Raw genomic sequence first — 13994 nt, 5'->3', positions numbered from 1 at the left:
TAATCAAATTAAATTTGCTCTTTTGGTATCCTTTGTTGAAAAGCATACCTAGGTGTACAACACAATTACAATTTCTTATTTTTTTTTAAATGAAAAAATAAGAATGGCCTTTTTTGTTTCAGTGATCACAATCTTTTTGAGTCAAACACAGGCAAGATTGTTAACTTGTTTTTGTGTTTTACATTTGGAAAGAGCATTGTTTATAAATGTTAAACAATCTGAATGCCATCTGTTTCAGGGCTACACTGAGCATACCTTAATATTTTGAACCCCCCAAAAATAGAAATGGAGAGCGCTAAAAAGCTAGGGTAATATATGGATATCTTGGGTATTTAAAATATAAAATATACAATAGTAACAATATGTTTAATAAGTTTTACTTAAAGGGACAGTCAACACCAGAATTTTTGTTGTTTAAAAAGATAGATAATCCCTTTATTACCATTCCCTAGTTTTACATAACCAACACAATTATAAAAATACACGTTTTACCTCTGTAATTACTTTGTATCCAAGCCTCTGCCGACTGCCCCCTTATTTCAGTTCTTTTGACAGACTTGCATTTTAGCCAATCAGTGCTGACTTCTAGGTAACTTCACGTGTGTAGGAGCTCGTTATCTATATGACACACATGAACTAACGCCCTCAAGTGGTAAAAAACTGTCAAAATGCATTTAAGATAAGAGGCGGCCTTCAAGGTCTAAGAAATTAGCATATAAGCCTACCTAGGTTTAGCTTTCAACTAATAATACCAAGAGAACAAAGCATAATTGGTGATAAAAGCAAATTGGAAAGTTGTTTAAAATGACATGCCCTATCTGAATCATGAAAGTTTATTTTGGACTTGACTGTCCCTTTAATCATTTTTCTTCCAGATTTTGCCGTTGATGACTGCTTGTTGGGTGTCTTGCATACTGCTGCCTGGCAAAGCTTGGAAGGTGATGTACTGTAACTGCCTCCAGTGCTCAAGAAGTAGAAACTGTTCTTTTAGAATAAGCACTGATCATGTGTAAATAAGGTGCATAAATACACTGTATATTCAAACTGGAAACATTAGTCTGGCTAGAGAAAGGTTCTTGCAGTGCTAATAAGGGATTTATTTTTCTTAAAGGGACAGTCTAGTCATAATTCAACTTTCATAATTCAGATAAGGAATGCAATTTTGTACAACTTTCCAATTCACTTTTATCATTACATTTACTTTGTTCTCTTCGTATTCTTAGTTGAAAGCTAAACCTAGGTAGGCTCATATGCTAATTTCTAAGCCCTTGAAGGCCGCCTCTTATTTTTTCACAGCTAGAGGGTGTTTGTTCATGTGTGTCATATAGATAACATTGTGCTCTTGCCCATGGAGTTACGTATGATTCAGCACTGATTGGCTAAAATGAAAGTCTGTTAAAAGAACTGAGATAAGGGGGCAGTCTGCAAAGGCTTAGATATAAGGTAATCACATAGGTAAAAAGTGTATTAATATAACTGTGTTGGTTATGCAAAACTGGGGAATGGATTATCTATCTTTTTAAACAACAACAATTCTGGAGTAGACTGTCCCTTTACATCAAAATGCAGACACATGACATCTAGTCTGTACAATTTTTTTTCCAAATAATTTCTCTTGTATCTGGAAATACAGAAGATAAGATTGTATTCCAAAGCATGAATGTCTAATATCTAGTACTGTCTTTAACACCATCTTGTCTTGATTGTTCATCAGGTATGGTACTTTCATTGAAGGCTCTTGTAACCCTGAGACCCTTCTCACTGAAGTAACAAACTCTAGAAAATGGTTTTAAAGTCTTAGAAGACATAAATAAACTTCATATAGGTTTTTAAAATGTACTTTTAACAAAGCACCAGGAAGAGGTGTTGTTGATCTCTTCATAGTCTAGATATGAGCCAATGCATGAAAAAATGGACGACAAGGGGTTTCTGCTCTCATTTTGTTCCTGTAATGGTCAAAGTTGCAGAAACTTGAACTTGCAAAGTGCTGGAACTTGCAGATTGCTATCAAGCAAGGACTACAAAAGATGACAATCTAATATCAACTTGCTGAAACATCCAAGTTAAAGTTATACTTCAAATCCTATAGACGGATTTTGTGTAAAGTCATAATTACTACTACTGGAAAGTCTAGCTGTTGAAGTCTTGATCCCTGAATATAGAAAAGAACTAGGGAGCGCTCCAACAGGGGCACTAAAGTGTTAATATTAAGGATATACAAAAAGAACAAAAATGAACTAGCAAATTGAAACTAAATGTGATATCTCATCCTAAAAGCCAATGTAGAAAAAAAACCGCAATGGCTAGGTAGGCCCGATATAACACACTTATTATCTATTCAATATAACAGAATGGTGCTGGTTACAAAGTATATATAAATTTATAGAATAATTGAATACATTTGTGAATTTTTTAAAAATAAGGTCGACCTTGAAGCAAAATCCACAAAAAATGATATACAAACCATTGTGGATATCAAAAATACAATACAAATATCACAAATAAAATACAATAGATGTGAATGAACACCTTGATATAAAAAACACAATATTAGCTAAAAATGAACTATAAAGGAACATTTATAAAGTTCATAACCAATACTTAGTCCCAAAGAGATCCTTTAAAGAAACAGAGGTGAATATGCCATTAACTGTCCTCTTTTGGTAGATGTTTAGAGCGTAAGTGTCCTCCTGTATATAAAGAGGGGAATTCCTTTTAGTGTAATATCACAAAACACAGGTGAAAAAGACAATCCGTACTCACAGTAAAGACTGCTGAAGTAGGTGTTTGGACGCACTGTCGGATCCGTCCCTGTGTCAAGCTGTGTATCCGCTGTATATGAAGTTTTCGTCGGATCTCCGTATTCTTTTAGATGTGTAGTGAAATTTTACAGATATAATAAGCGACAGACCCAATGGCTGCATTTGTAAACGCTGACTGATATTAAAATGTCCAATGGATCTAAATTATCAGTTGTGCCGTAGCACCAATACACCTGCACCACTACCCAGAGTCGTGTCAGTCAATCATTCAAATATCAGGTGTGCTCCACTGCGGAGTCACGTGAGCAACGCGTTTCAAAATGAGTTTCTTTGTCAAGCTCATAGTTGTAACCCTCTACGTGCTTCCTTATAAACACAACCCTTCATTTGTGATTAGGTGTTTGAGAGCCACACTTAAAAATTAGAGGGCTATAATTATGGACCTATTAGTTCGTACATGATCACCCAATAAGATATCTAAAATATAATAGCGCTGTATAACTTAGCGGCATGTGTAAAAAGACCTAGCTTGTGACAATAATATTAAATATACCGCTAATAGTGGTTATGTTTAAGGTCAAGTAAAATCATTATTTTACTTTGCAATAAGATTTAAAGGGCCATGCTAATGATATTATTGTTAGATACAAAAACAATACAATGATATCGTTTTCTTAATTTATCATAAACTATGGTAAATATGTAAATAATATGACTTAAATAAACAAAATATATAACAGTGCATAAAATTATATACAAAATAGTTTCAAAATATTTACATAAATAATTTAAAATACAAAGTACAATATAATAAAATCCAGCACCATCTGACATAAAAACTGCAGGAAGTCCTAAATATTAATAGCACATATAGCTCATATTCACATAACAAATCACCTAAAACTTATATTTTATATATTGGTATATGATACTTTATCTTAAAGAAGATGAAATATAATAAATATGATAGATATAATAAATATATGTGTTAGATATATGGAAAAATACATTATAAGATTCTAAAATGCCAGTAAGAGAACATTTTCAACACCATTATAAAAAACACCGTTATAAAAAACACCATTATAAAAAACAACCTAAATCGAATTCCAGATTTAGTCAACTAGGGGTTAAGGTTTTTAACTCAAAGATCCATTTTGCTTCCAACTTTAAAAGCTCTTTTTGAATATTACACCCTCTCCAATTAGGTTTCACCTGATCTATCACAGTATACATAAGGTGCTTAGTGTTACCGTTATTGCATTTCTTAAAATGTTTAGGGATAGGGAGTTCCTTATTTCTATCAAGATCCATATTTTCAATCAAATGTATATGCTCTCTAATCCTATCCTTCACAGGCCTCGTCGATTCTCCTATATATTTTTCTACATTGGCTTTTAGGATGAGATATCACATTTAGTTTCAATTTGCTAGTTCATTTTTGTTCTTTTTGTATATCCTTAATATTAACACTTTAGCTCCCCTGTTGGAGCACTCCCTAGTTCTTTTCTGTATTCCAATTGCTTCATCTTTTATAGGGATTAGTGAGATCCTTATTGCTAGTTGGAGTTTGTGTAATAGTAAATTTTGGAGCTGGTCACTCTTTTGACTTTTTTCTCCAGTCTTGATCCCCGAGCAACCTGGCGGCAAACTCATTTTCTATGGGTTGGGAAGAAAAGGTTGTCCAAGATTAAGTATTCCTGTAAGTGGTGATATTACTGAAAGTTGCCTGAGTGGTATATTTTGTGACAATTAGGAAGTATTGTAAGGAAACTTGCATCCTCTTTCATGATTATGATATTAATAGTATTTGGAAGAAAAACAATTTCTTAGAGAAAGACTTTAGAGTAATACCATGCAGGATGGAAAATGAGTCATGACTGAAGAATCTGTGAACCCTCAGATTGTTGTTGGATGCCATTAGCTTGACATCTAAATAACACTTTTCAGTTATCATGCAAAAGATCTCCATGAAGCTGGAATTCTGTGTGATACATGTGAATTCCAAAGTCAGAAGATAATCTGCAGTTAGGTTCAGTGCATGCCTCTGGGCACACAGGAATATTTGCTTTACTACATTGAGTACCGGGGAATTCTTAGTCCCTCTTCAAAATGTAAGACATTTATGTTCTTTTGCTTTTAAGAAACTTCATTGACTTCCCCTGGACAGGCTCCTTAAAATTATGCAATATCAGAGTTATTCCTCCCACTTCTAGAATGTTTTGATGGTAAAAGTGACTCCTAAATTGACAAGTTGCTACTCCGTCAAACTTGTAGCAATCTATCTTCTGCTGAATCAACAAATCTGTTAGTGCAAGACCTTTGTTAAGGTTGTAATCACGTGAACATCACTGCAAATGCTGTTTTGTTGTTTTGTTAGGGGGTTATACAATGTTTTAATGTATCTTATAAGCTAGTACTGCATTTAATGGTTTTATTTATTTATTTTATTGAATACAAAACGGTAGATGCACATACAATACAAAGTACAGACATTGTATCAAATATTTACATCATATCTGATAATCTGGGGAGTATATACAAGACTGCAGTCCTCATACCCCCCTTAAAGGGACAGTCAAGTCCAAAAAAAACTTTCATGATTCAGATAGAGCATGCAATTTTAAACAACTTCCCAATTTATTTTTATCACCAATTTTGCTTTGTTCTCTTGGTATTCTTAGTTGAAAGCTAAACCTAGGAGGTTAATATGTTAATTTCTTAGACCTTGAAGACTGCCTCTAATCTGAATACATTTTGACCACTAGAGGGCATTAGTTCACATGTTTCATATAGATAACATTGAGCTCATGCAAGTAAAGTGACCTAGGAGTGAGCACTGATTGGCTAAAATGCAAGTCTATCAAAAGAACTGAAATAAGGGGGCAGTCAGCAGAGGCTTAGATATAAGATAATTACAGAGGTAAAACGTGTATTATTATAATTGTGTTGGTTATGCAAAACTGGGGAATGGGTAATAAAGGGATTATCTTTCTTTTTAAACAACAAAAATTCTGGTGTTGACTGTCCCTTTAACTTGTAATGTTATAGTAGTCTGTAACCAGGGATTAATGTTGAACAAAGAAAAAAGGAAGCATAACAAGAGAAATTGCATCTCAGAAAAGAAAGAAATGATATAGGCAAGATTATTTAGAGAATAAAGATGCAAGTACAGTACTTATAAAAAGAGAAATAAGACAAGTATGTTATCAAATTAAACTTATATAAACATTAGGAATGTTATGGCAATTTAACAGGGAGTTGGTCATCATAATATGTACCCTCAGTGTTTATGATAGGGGTTCAGTTTGCAACACAAGTATGTGTGAGAAGTGCTCCTATACAATATGCCATATTAATAGAGCCATCTAGTGGCCAATAATAAGAAAACAGTCATGAGAATATTAAAAGGACACTGAACCCAATTTTTTTCTTTCATGAGTCAGATAGAGCATGCAATTTTTTTTTTTTTTTTAATTTTATTTATTTCCAACAAAGGGTACATACACAACATAATAGCATCGCACCTCGCAGGGTGCGTCACATGAGAAATTGTCAATCCATAATAATAGATTACAGAGATATGCGCATGTTTGAGAAAACCAGGGGTAGTTAGGTTATGACCATTCATGTTTTCAACGTGGTGGAAAAGCTCCATACATCTGTACCTCAATGTTGGGGTTTTATATTTTTTAACTAAACTACTTAACTAAACACAACCTAAAACAAAAAACAAAAAAAACAAAAAACAAAAAAAAAACAAAACAAGAATTGATTTAGATGTCCCATTCACCAACACAGTGTGATAGGAATGCTAACAATGATAACAGCCCCACTTGACTCATTGGCGCGCTATGGGAGAGGGAGCTCCTTGGGATGAACATTGAATTTCCAGTCTGCTCAAATCATGACAGGGGGCGCATTTACCTTGCTTACAATCTATGGTTAAATATTCATAAGATATAGGGGGCTTAAAAAAGAAAAGAGAAAGCAAATAACAGATAAGGCAACTAGAAGCAAAATTAGGCTAAGCTGAACATAACAGTGCCCGAATATATTGAGGATTGCGTGTGCTAGTGCCATGATGGGATAGTATCTTAGCTAAACAGCTCTCAACTAAGAGTAATTGATATGACTATGTGAGTGTGTTGCTCAGTTCCGTCAATATGGAGTATAATTTACAGTTTAGTCTAAACTAGCCTGTTCTGAACAAGGTATCTGCGCTTTCTTCACCTGCAAACCCTTCTCCAATAAGAAGAGAATAGTGTATTGGTCTTGATACAGATCTACTCATCACTAGCGTGAGAATGCCCTATGCAAGAGATAGTCAAGTATGTGACATATTAATATGAGAGTTTTTCAGCATTCCAATATCAAAAAGCCCACGGAACCTGCCAAGGACAATCTAGAAAGAACGACATTAGGAGGGAGGAGGTCATCTTGTTAACTGCTTAAATTACATTGCCTCGTAATCGTCCTCTAATATATGACTGCTCTAATAGGGGGTAAATACAGTTACCTAATAGTTATAGATGGTATATGCTTGTACAAAGAGCATTCAAGGTGATGGATAATATGTAAATAAGTGATAGGGCAGCCATTTGCAGAGACAATATAAGAGTGTTCAAAAGCATGTTACAAACTACGGCAACTAAAAGCACAATGATCATGTCGTTAGTTGCTCAAATATAGTATTACTAGTGAGTGGCGTTACATTGCCCGACAAGCCTAACACCCCAAACCACTATATAAGGTAAGAGAAGTGGGCATCTGCTGCTAGCAAAGTCTGGAGTTTACAACATCAGGAAAATCAGACAGCCGCTCCTAAATGTTTCCCACAGCGTGCGGTATAATGAAACATGCCTTCCAAAGAATAGGAGCAGCTTGACATTTTGAGCATACCATAAGCCTAAAGCAGTATAAAGGAAGGCTTTGGGACATAAAAAAAGTGGAACAATAAAATTGGCCTTAATCTAATCAAGAAATAACAGTGTTTCCTGAAGTCTTAGTCCTGGAGCTGCTGTCCAAAATAATGCAGTCACAGCATTAGGTATTGGCTCAATATCTGCCGCAATTCAGGTCCCCTATATATCACAGATCAAAAACATGAGGAATCCAAAAATTGAACAATAACTAGCAAATTAAGTAAACCTTTTGGCAAAACGTTCATCGGCCAGTCTCAGTCGAAGTTTAATGTAAGGTCCGAGAGTATGTTCCGAGCCAGCTCACCCTGTCCTGGGGTATGATGTCATCCAATGCCGTTTTTCAGCAAAACAATCCCGCTCTTTGGTTTTAAACCGCAACGGCCATCTTGTTTTTTCAGGTGCTCCAAAGTGGGCCAGATGGTGTTCTTAACTGCCAGAAGCCCCGTTATAGAACTGTGTGCCATCGCAGATAATCCCGTTGTAGCTGTCGGCAATTGCTGGTCCAGCCTGTCCCCCATGCCTGCACATTGTACGCCAAACCATAGCTCCGGCGACATTAATAGCCACTCTGCCGTCTGTATTGGTAAGTATGAGGAAGCAATATGTTGCGGAGCTGCAATACTGTTATTCCCTCGAGTGGATTTTGAGTTGCGGTCAAAAGTCCCGTTCAGTAAAGGGGGTATCCAGGAATTGTGAGTTGGTGTCCCGCCATTGCATGAATCAGGCTGCATATCGTCCAACCACACAACGCTGCCTGAGGGGTCATGTTTTGACTGCTTATTATCTAGTGTAGAGGTAGTTACCAATATTGATGCCGTATCAGATTCTGTGGGACAGGATCTTTTAGTTGCCTGAACCACTTCATGTAGATTTTGACAGCTTAGGAGTAAATGGTCAAAAATAGGTAGAAATGCTGTGATTATCTGCGCTGCAACGTCCTTTTCCGGTTCCATTGCTCAGTAATCCTTTATGGATTATAACTTGGTGTAATGCCTTCCGGGGGAGAAGTGTGTGGAGTGCTTCTATCTGCCAAAGTTTCCCGGACAGCTTATCTGCCAAGGGAGATGCAGATGGCATAGAAGTGTGTCAAAATTCTGATGTTAGCAGAGCTTTTCTTCAGAGCTAGCAGAGCTCACAGCCATCTTCTAGAACCGCCCACCGGAAGTCTCAGAGCATGCAATTTTAAGCAACTTTCTAATTTACTCCCATTATCAATTTTTCTTCGTTCTCTTGCTATCTTTATTTGAAAAAGAAGGCATCTAAGCTATGGAGCCAGCCAATTTTTGGTGTAGAACCCTGGACAGCACTTGTTTATTGGTGGGTGGATTTATCCCGCAATCAGCAAGAACAACCCTAGTTATTCACCAAAAATGGGCATACTCCTAAAATTACATTCTTCCTTTTCAAAGAAAGATACCAAGAGAATGAAGAAAATGTGTAAATAGGAGTAAATTAGAAAGTTGATTAAAATTGTATGCTCTATCTGAATCAAGAAAAAAATTTTTTTGGGTTCAGTGTCCCTTTAAGGCAAGTGAAAGCTGTCATATAGATCTATTTAGGAGATTGAGTGCAGGAGGATAAAATACACCAGTGCCCAGCTAGCTAATACCAGGATGTAGCACAGGATTAATAAGCTTATATGTAAAGAGATATATACTGACGTCTGGAGAATTTATCAGAACTGTGTTCCCGACCACTGCCCCAGCCAGCAAATCCAGGGATCTATTAGGTAGTAAGGTCTAGAGGTCATCATTATTTTAGGGCGTACTATATGTAGTAAAGGTTTAAAATATATACAGGTATCTAATGCCCAAATAATGTGGTTATGCTTAGGAAAAAATTACATAGTTCTAGTGCATTTGGAAATATCCTATAAAGATAGGGAGCATTAAATATCTGTCATTAAATATCTATATATCTGTGGTTATATGGTCCTGCACAACAGAAGAACAGTAAGGTCAAGACACTTTAGCTATCATTAGATAAAATTCTATCATAGATGTTGCTGGCTGTGTTGACATGTTAACATAAGTCAAACCTCTGCAGATACAAGGTGAAATCCACTGTAAAAGATGTTCGAGAAGTATATATCAGATATGCCAGATTTGTCGAGGTATGCTGGGTGAGGATGTGCAGAGTGTCACCAAAGGACAATCCAATGTCCAGCTTGGTAGATGTAAGTTCCATGAACCCTGAAAAGTAGGCCTTCAGTGTCCATCGGGGATTGTGCCTTCAATTCATTAGTGATGTAATGTGGACATTGAGGCGTTGTGTATTTCCGACGTAGTCAGTTGACGCCTTTGTGTAGTGTTTTGGTGTATGCTATTGTAAAGTATCAGGGCGGTTAGCCAGTGCCCCATAGCATTGTGAGCCCTAGTTGGGCGCTTAGGGTTACACAAGACAATAAAGGCCAAGTCAGCCATGGAGTAGATATTTTGAGGGTCGCCTGAGCCTGCCATTCGTCTACCTGGTGTGGCTGGTTGTCAAGAGAGTGCGCTTCACGGCCACATTGTGGGTACAATGTCTGAGCATGATCCGACACTTTGGGAGAGTGGTGTTCAGACTTTGGGCTCAGATTCGTCTTGCGTATAGCGGCAATGTTAATGGTCTGGGGACTGTAGGGCTATCAATGCTGTTATGTTATTCTTGGCTATGGTGTCAGTCTTATGCAAAATGTCTGGCTCACCCACTTGTGTCTATGTACTGTCTTGCAAATTGAGTAGCGGGTCCTGTGAAGTCACCAGGGGAGCATATTTGACTTGTACTATATCTAGCTCAGTGAGGCCCGCTCTAATCAATGTTGGATGTTTTAAAGTTACCAGTGTTTAAGGAGCGATGGCAATCTTGCTCAGTTGTGCATCAACAGACACAAAGCCCTGTGAGTAAGACTAAAGGAAGATGATTCTGGCCTCAGCCTGGTGAACTTGCGTGATACAAGAGGCAGGATCTGTAAAGTGAGTCCTCTTCTGCAAAGTAGGCGACTCGACTGGATGTAGATAAGTGTCGCCATCCATGTTATGCCTGCTGACCTGTGGGTCATATCTGTGGCTATGTATTTAGTGGTGTAGTAATACATTAGATTGTCAAAAGGAGCTCTATGAAGAAGCACATCAGCAATCTTCTCGAGTTGTCAATAAGGATAATTTGGCGAGCTGGCGTTTCCCATGATTGCCATCATCTGCTGTAGTATAATTCGAACTTAGGTTAGTAAAGTATAATGTATAGAGTACTCTATTGTGACTAGTTAAGGCTAAATACCTTGGGATTACAAGGGGGAAGTGTTGCTTATTGCAAGCTGCTGCTCTAGGCCTTTGATGTCTGATCCTGAGCTCTAATGTCAAGAATACAGCTCAAACAAGTGAAGAAGGCTATTAGATTAATGTTCAGTTTGAGTGGTTTTGCTGTAGGCTTTCTCAAATAATTGGCAGATTATCAGTGGATCTGCTAGAGCTCATGGAGATGCGACCACTCAGGATCACTGTTCCGACACACCGCTTGCAATATTGTTTAGTTGAGAAGGAAAAAGTTTCCTTTTTTGACAAACTGCCATTGCATTTACCATCTTGTCCACTTGTTGATGTGAATAGTTAAGGCTAATTTTCATACCCTGGTTGTCAGGAAAACTGCATGGCAACAGACAGGTTAAGTAGATGAATATGTCCTGAACTCTGATTTAGAAGAAAGACTGTGCATTCCTTGGTACTGCAAACTGTTCTCAAGAAAACAGTCTTCTAAGTTGGAGAAGTGTGATACTTCTCCTTGGATAAAACCCAACCCAAAGGTCTTTCTTCAGATAAGCTTGCTTTTTTTAAGTTGGCTACAAGTGGAATATCATCAAGATAGTGGATAATGTAATTACCAATTTTTGCTATACGTAGCACCTCGCTGAAGATTCAGTGGGCTGTAGAAATTCCTAATGCAAAGGCCGCAAGCTGGTAATGTTGCGTGTCTACTGCAAACTGAAACTACTGCAATTGACGGTCTAAAGTCACTGGAACATGGAAATACGCATCCTTGAGATCTATAAAAACAAGAAACACATTTAGAGTGATTAAAGGCCCACTGTATTGAAAACATATGAAGTAAAAGATGTCTAAATTTGAACTAAAATAACTGTATGATGCATGCACTTCTTAATGCAATTTAAAGGAACATTCCAGCCAAAATTGGAATTTACACAGGTGCATTTGCCTTTTAAATAAAAGCATTTGTGCAATATCCATATTCAAAAATGCTTCTAATAAAAGCTATAGCTGTTTCAAGAGCTAAATTAAGTTCACTGCGTGCATCAGCATTTTGAAGACAGCAATTCCTTAGTGAACCTAAGGTGCTTGTATCACTGCACTGAGAATATATAGCTATGTTGCACATGCAGAAAAAACAGAGATAACTTTCACTAGAAGCATTTTTGCCGATAGATGTATATTGTAAATATGTGTCTATTCAATGATGTAATTCATCTATGTGCATTTCAATTTTGACTGGAATGTCCCTTCAACTGGAAGTACGTATCAGCCAATAAGAATTAGTAGAAAGTGCTATTAGCCAAAAGTCATTATTAAGAGGTAAGCAAAATAAAAATGATGTACAGAACTCAACTGTCTGAAACTGATTCTGCAAAACAGTCTCTTTGAATTAATAGGCTTGCCCAAACACAATACATTTGGATTGAGGAGATGTCTTAGATAATCTTGATAGAGTTGAGAGCTTTAGATCATCCGGCCATTAATCTGCTGATTTGTAGACGTCCCACTTTCTTTGATTCAGGATTATACCTGGATACAATACACCAGCCTTGGTAACAAAATTACCACATGGAAGTTGAAGCCTTATAGGCATGGCACTACATCAATGCCTGTAAGAATAATAAACTAGTATCCTGTATTTAGGCATGTGACAGACAAGTACTCTTACCACAAGTTTGCTTTAAAATTAGTGAATATAATTATTTCCTAAGCAGTATATTTCTTTCTAAAGGCGGTGAGAGTCCACAAGCTCCTTACGTAGGGGAATTCAACACTTCAGGAGGAGGTAAAGACACCCAACACACAAACAGCTTTTAGTCCCTCCCATTGTTTTATTTGCCTCCATATGAGTAGGTGAAGATTTGAGGTGCTCCAGCTTCTTTTTAGAATGGGTTTGTTAACCCATTAATCCCCCTTGGAAAGCAAAGATAAGAAGAAGGTGGAATTAGAGGAGTACTTCAGCTAAATAAAGTAATTTTTTACCCTAGCCTGCCCCAGGTGTCTCAGAGACTGGTCTTTTGCCTCTACCTGTTTGTTCTCGTTGTACTATAAATATCCTTTGCTGTTTTATACGGCACTGAATGGGCTCTCTACTGAAGGCAGAAAAGCTGCAGTCGGTTAAGCAGTAAAGTGTAAGTATACACATTCACATAGCCCACAGGCTTTTAGCAGGTACACTTTTATGGTACATCATAGCCATAGTAATATGGACTAAGTGTATGTTTGTACACTTATATTGTTTGGACATGTAGGTCTGTGGACACTAATTGTAACGCTGGCACTTTAAGGTGCAAGTGAAATACATATAAAGTATAATAGGTTTTAAAATAACTTTATTACTCAAATCGGTAAGATTTTTTGCTTTCCACACCACTCTTGGTAAGTAAGGGTTATTTCCCCCCCCCCCCCCCGACGTGCTGAAGTCACATGCTAGTCCTCCTCTACTTCATTAGGCGGTTGTCATTTTTCAGAGCAGCCGAGTTTTTTTGTCACTCTGGTTTCGGTTTTCACCAGGACGGGGTGAAAACTCAACGTACCAAGAGCGGAGGTTGGGGTTTGCCTTATTTTGCTCTCTAAATGCCATAATTTTTGGAAACTGTATATTGTTCAGCTTCACTTGTTCCTATAACAGTGTGATAATTGTGCATCATTATAACGTCCCTTATTACTGAAACACTTTCCTTTTGTTTCTGCTATCTGTGCACTCATGTATAGCATTACTGTGCTTTATGGTGCAAACTGAAACTGTCCCTGCTACCACGCTATCAGACCAATTAAAGATGAAATCCAGAGATTTTTTGTTTCCATTAAATAAATGTATGCTGAGCAAAGTGGCTACTGTTTACCCTCCAGCGCAGCTTTGTAGTTCAAATCCTTTTTGCATTCTCATAAGATGACACCTTCAATGGAATGAAGGTGTCAAGTCCTCAGTCTCTGGGTTCCTCTCAGGGGGGGTCTACTGATTATTCCCCAGATTTTAAAGGGACAGTCAAGTAAAAAATAACAACTTTCATTATTTAAATAGGGCATGTAATTTTAAGCAACTTGCCAATTTACTTGTA

General features: G+C 37.1%; 1 protein-coding gene across 1 annotated transcript in view; it reads right to left on the bottom strand.

Annotated features, from left to right (window-relative positions):
- Positions 1-6393, bottom strand: part of LOC128636253 (malignant fibrous histiocytoma-amplified sequence 1 homolog) — a 354012-nt gene extending 347619 nt beyond the window's left edge. Inside the window, exon 1 of the mRNA XM_053689290.1 lies at positions 6290-6393. Coding sequence (XP_053545265.1) covers positions 6290-6393 — 104 coding nt within the window. The remainder of the gene's footprint in view (positions 1-6289) is intronic.
- Positions 6394-13994: the final 7601 nt, after the last annotated feature.

This window comes from Bombina bombina, chromosome 7 (assembly GCF_027579735.1).
Source record: "Bombina bombina isolate aBomBom1 chromosome 7, aBomBom1.pri, whole genome shotgun sequence".
Classification (NCBI taxonomy): Eukaryota; Metazoa; Chordata; class Amphibia; order Anura; family Bombinatoridae; genus Bombina; species Bombina bombina.
The sequence above is the reverse complement of the archived record's forward strand: the minus strand, read 5'-3'. Positions and strand labels throughout refer to the sequence as shown.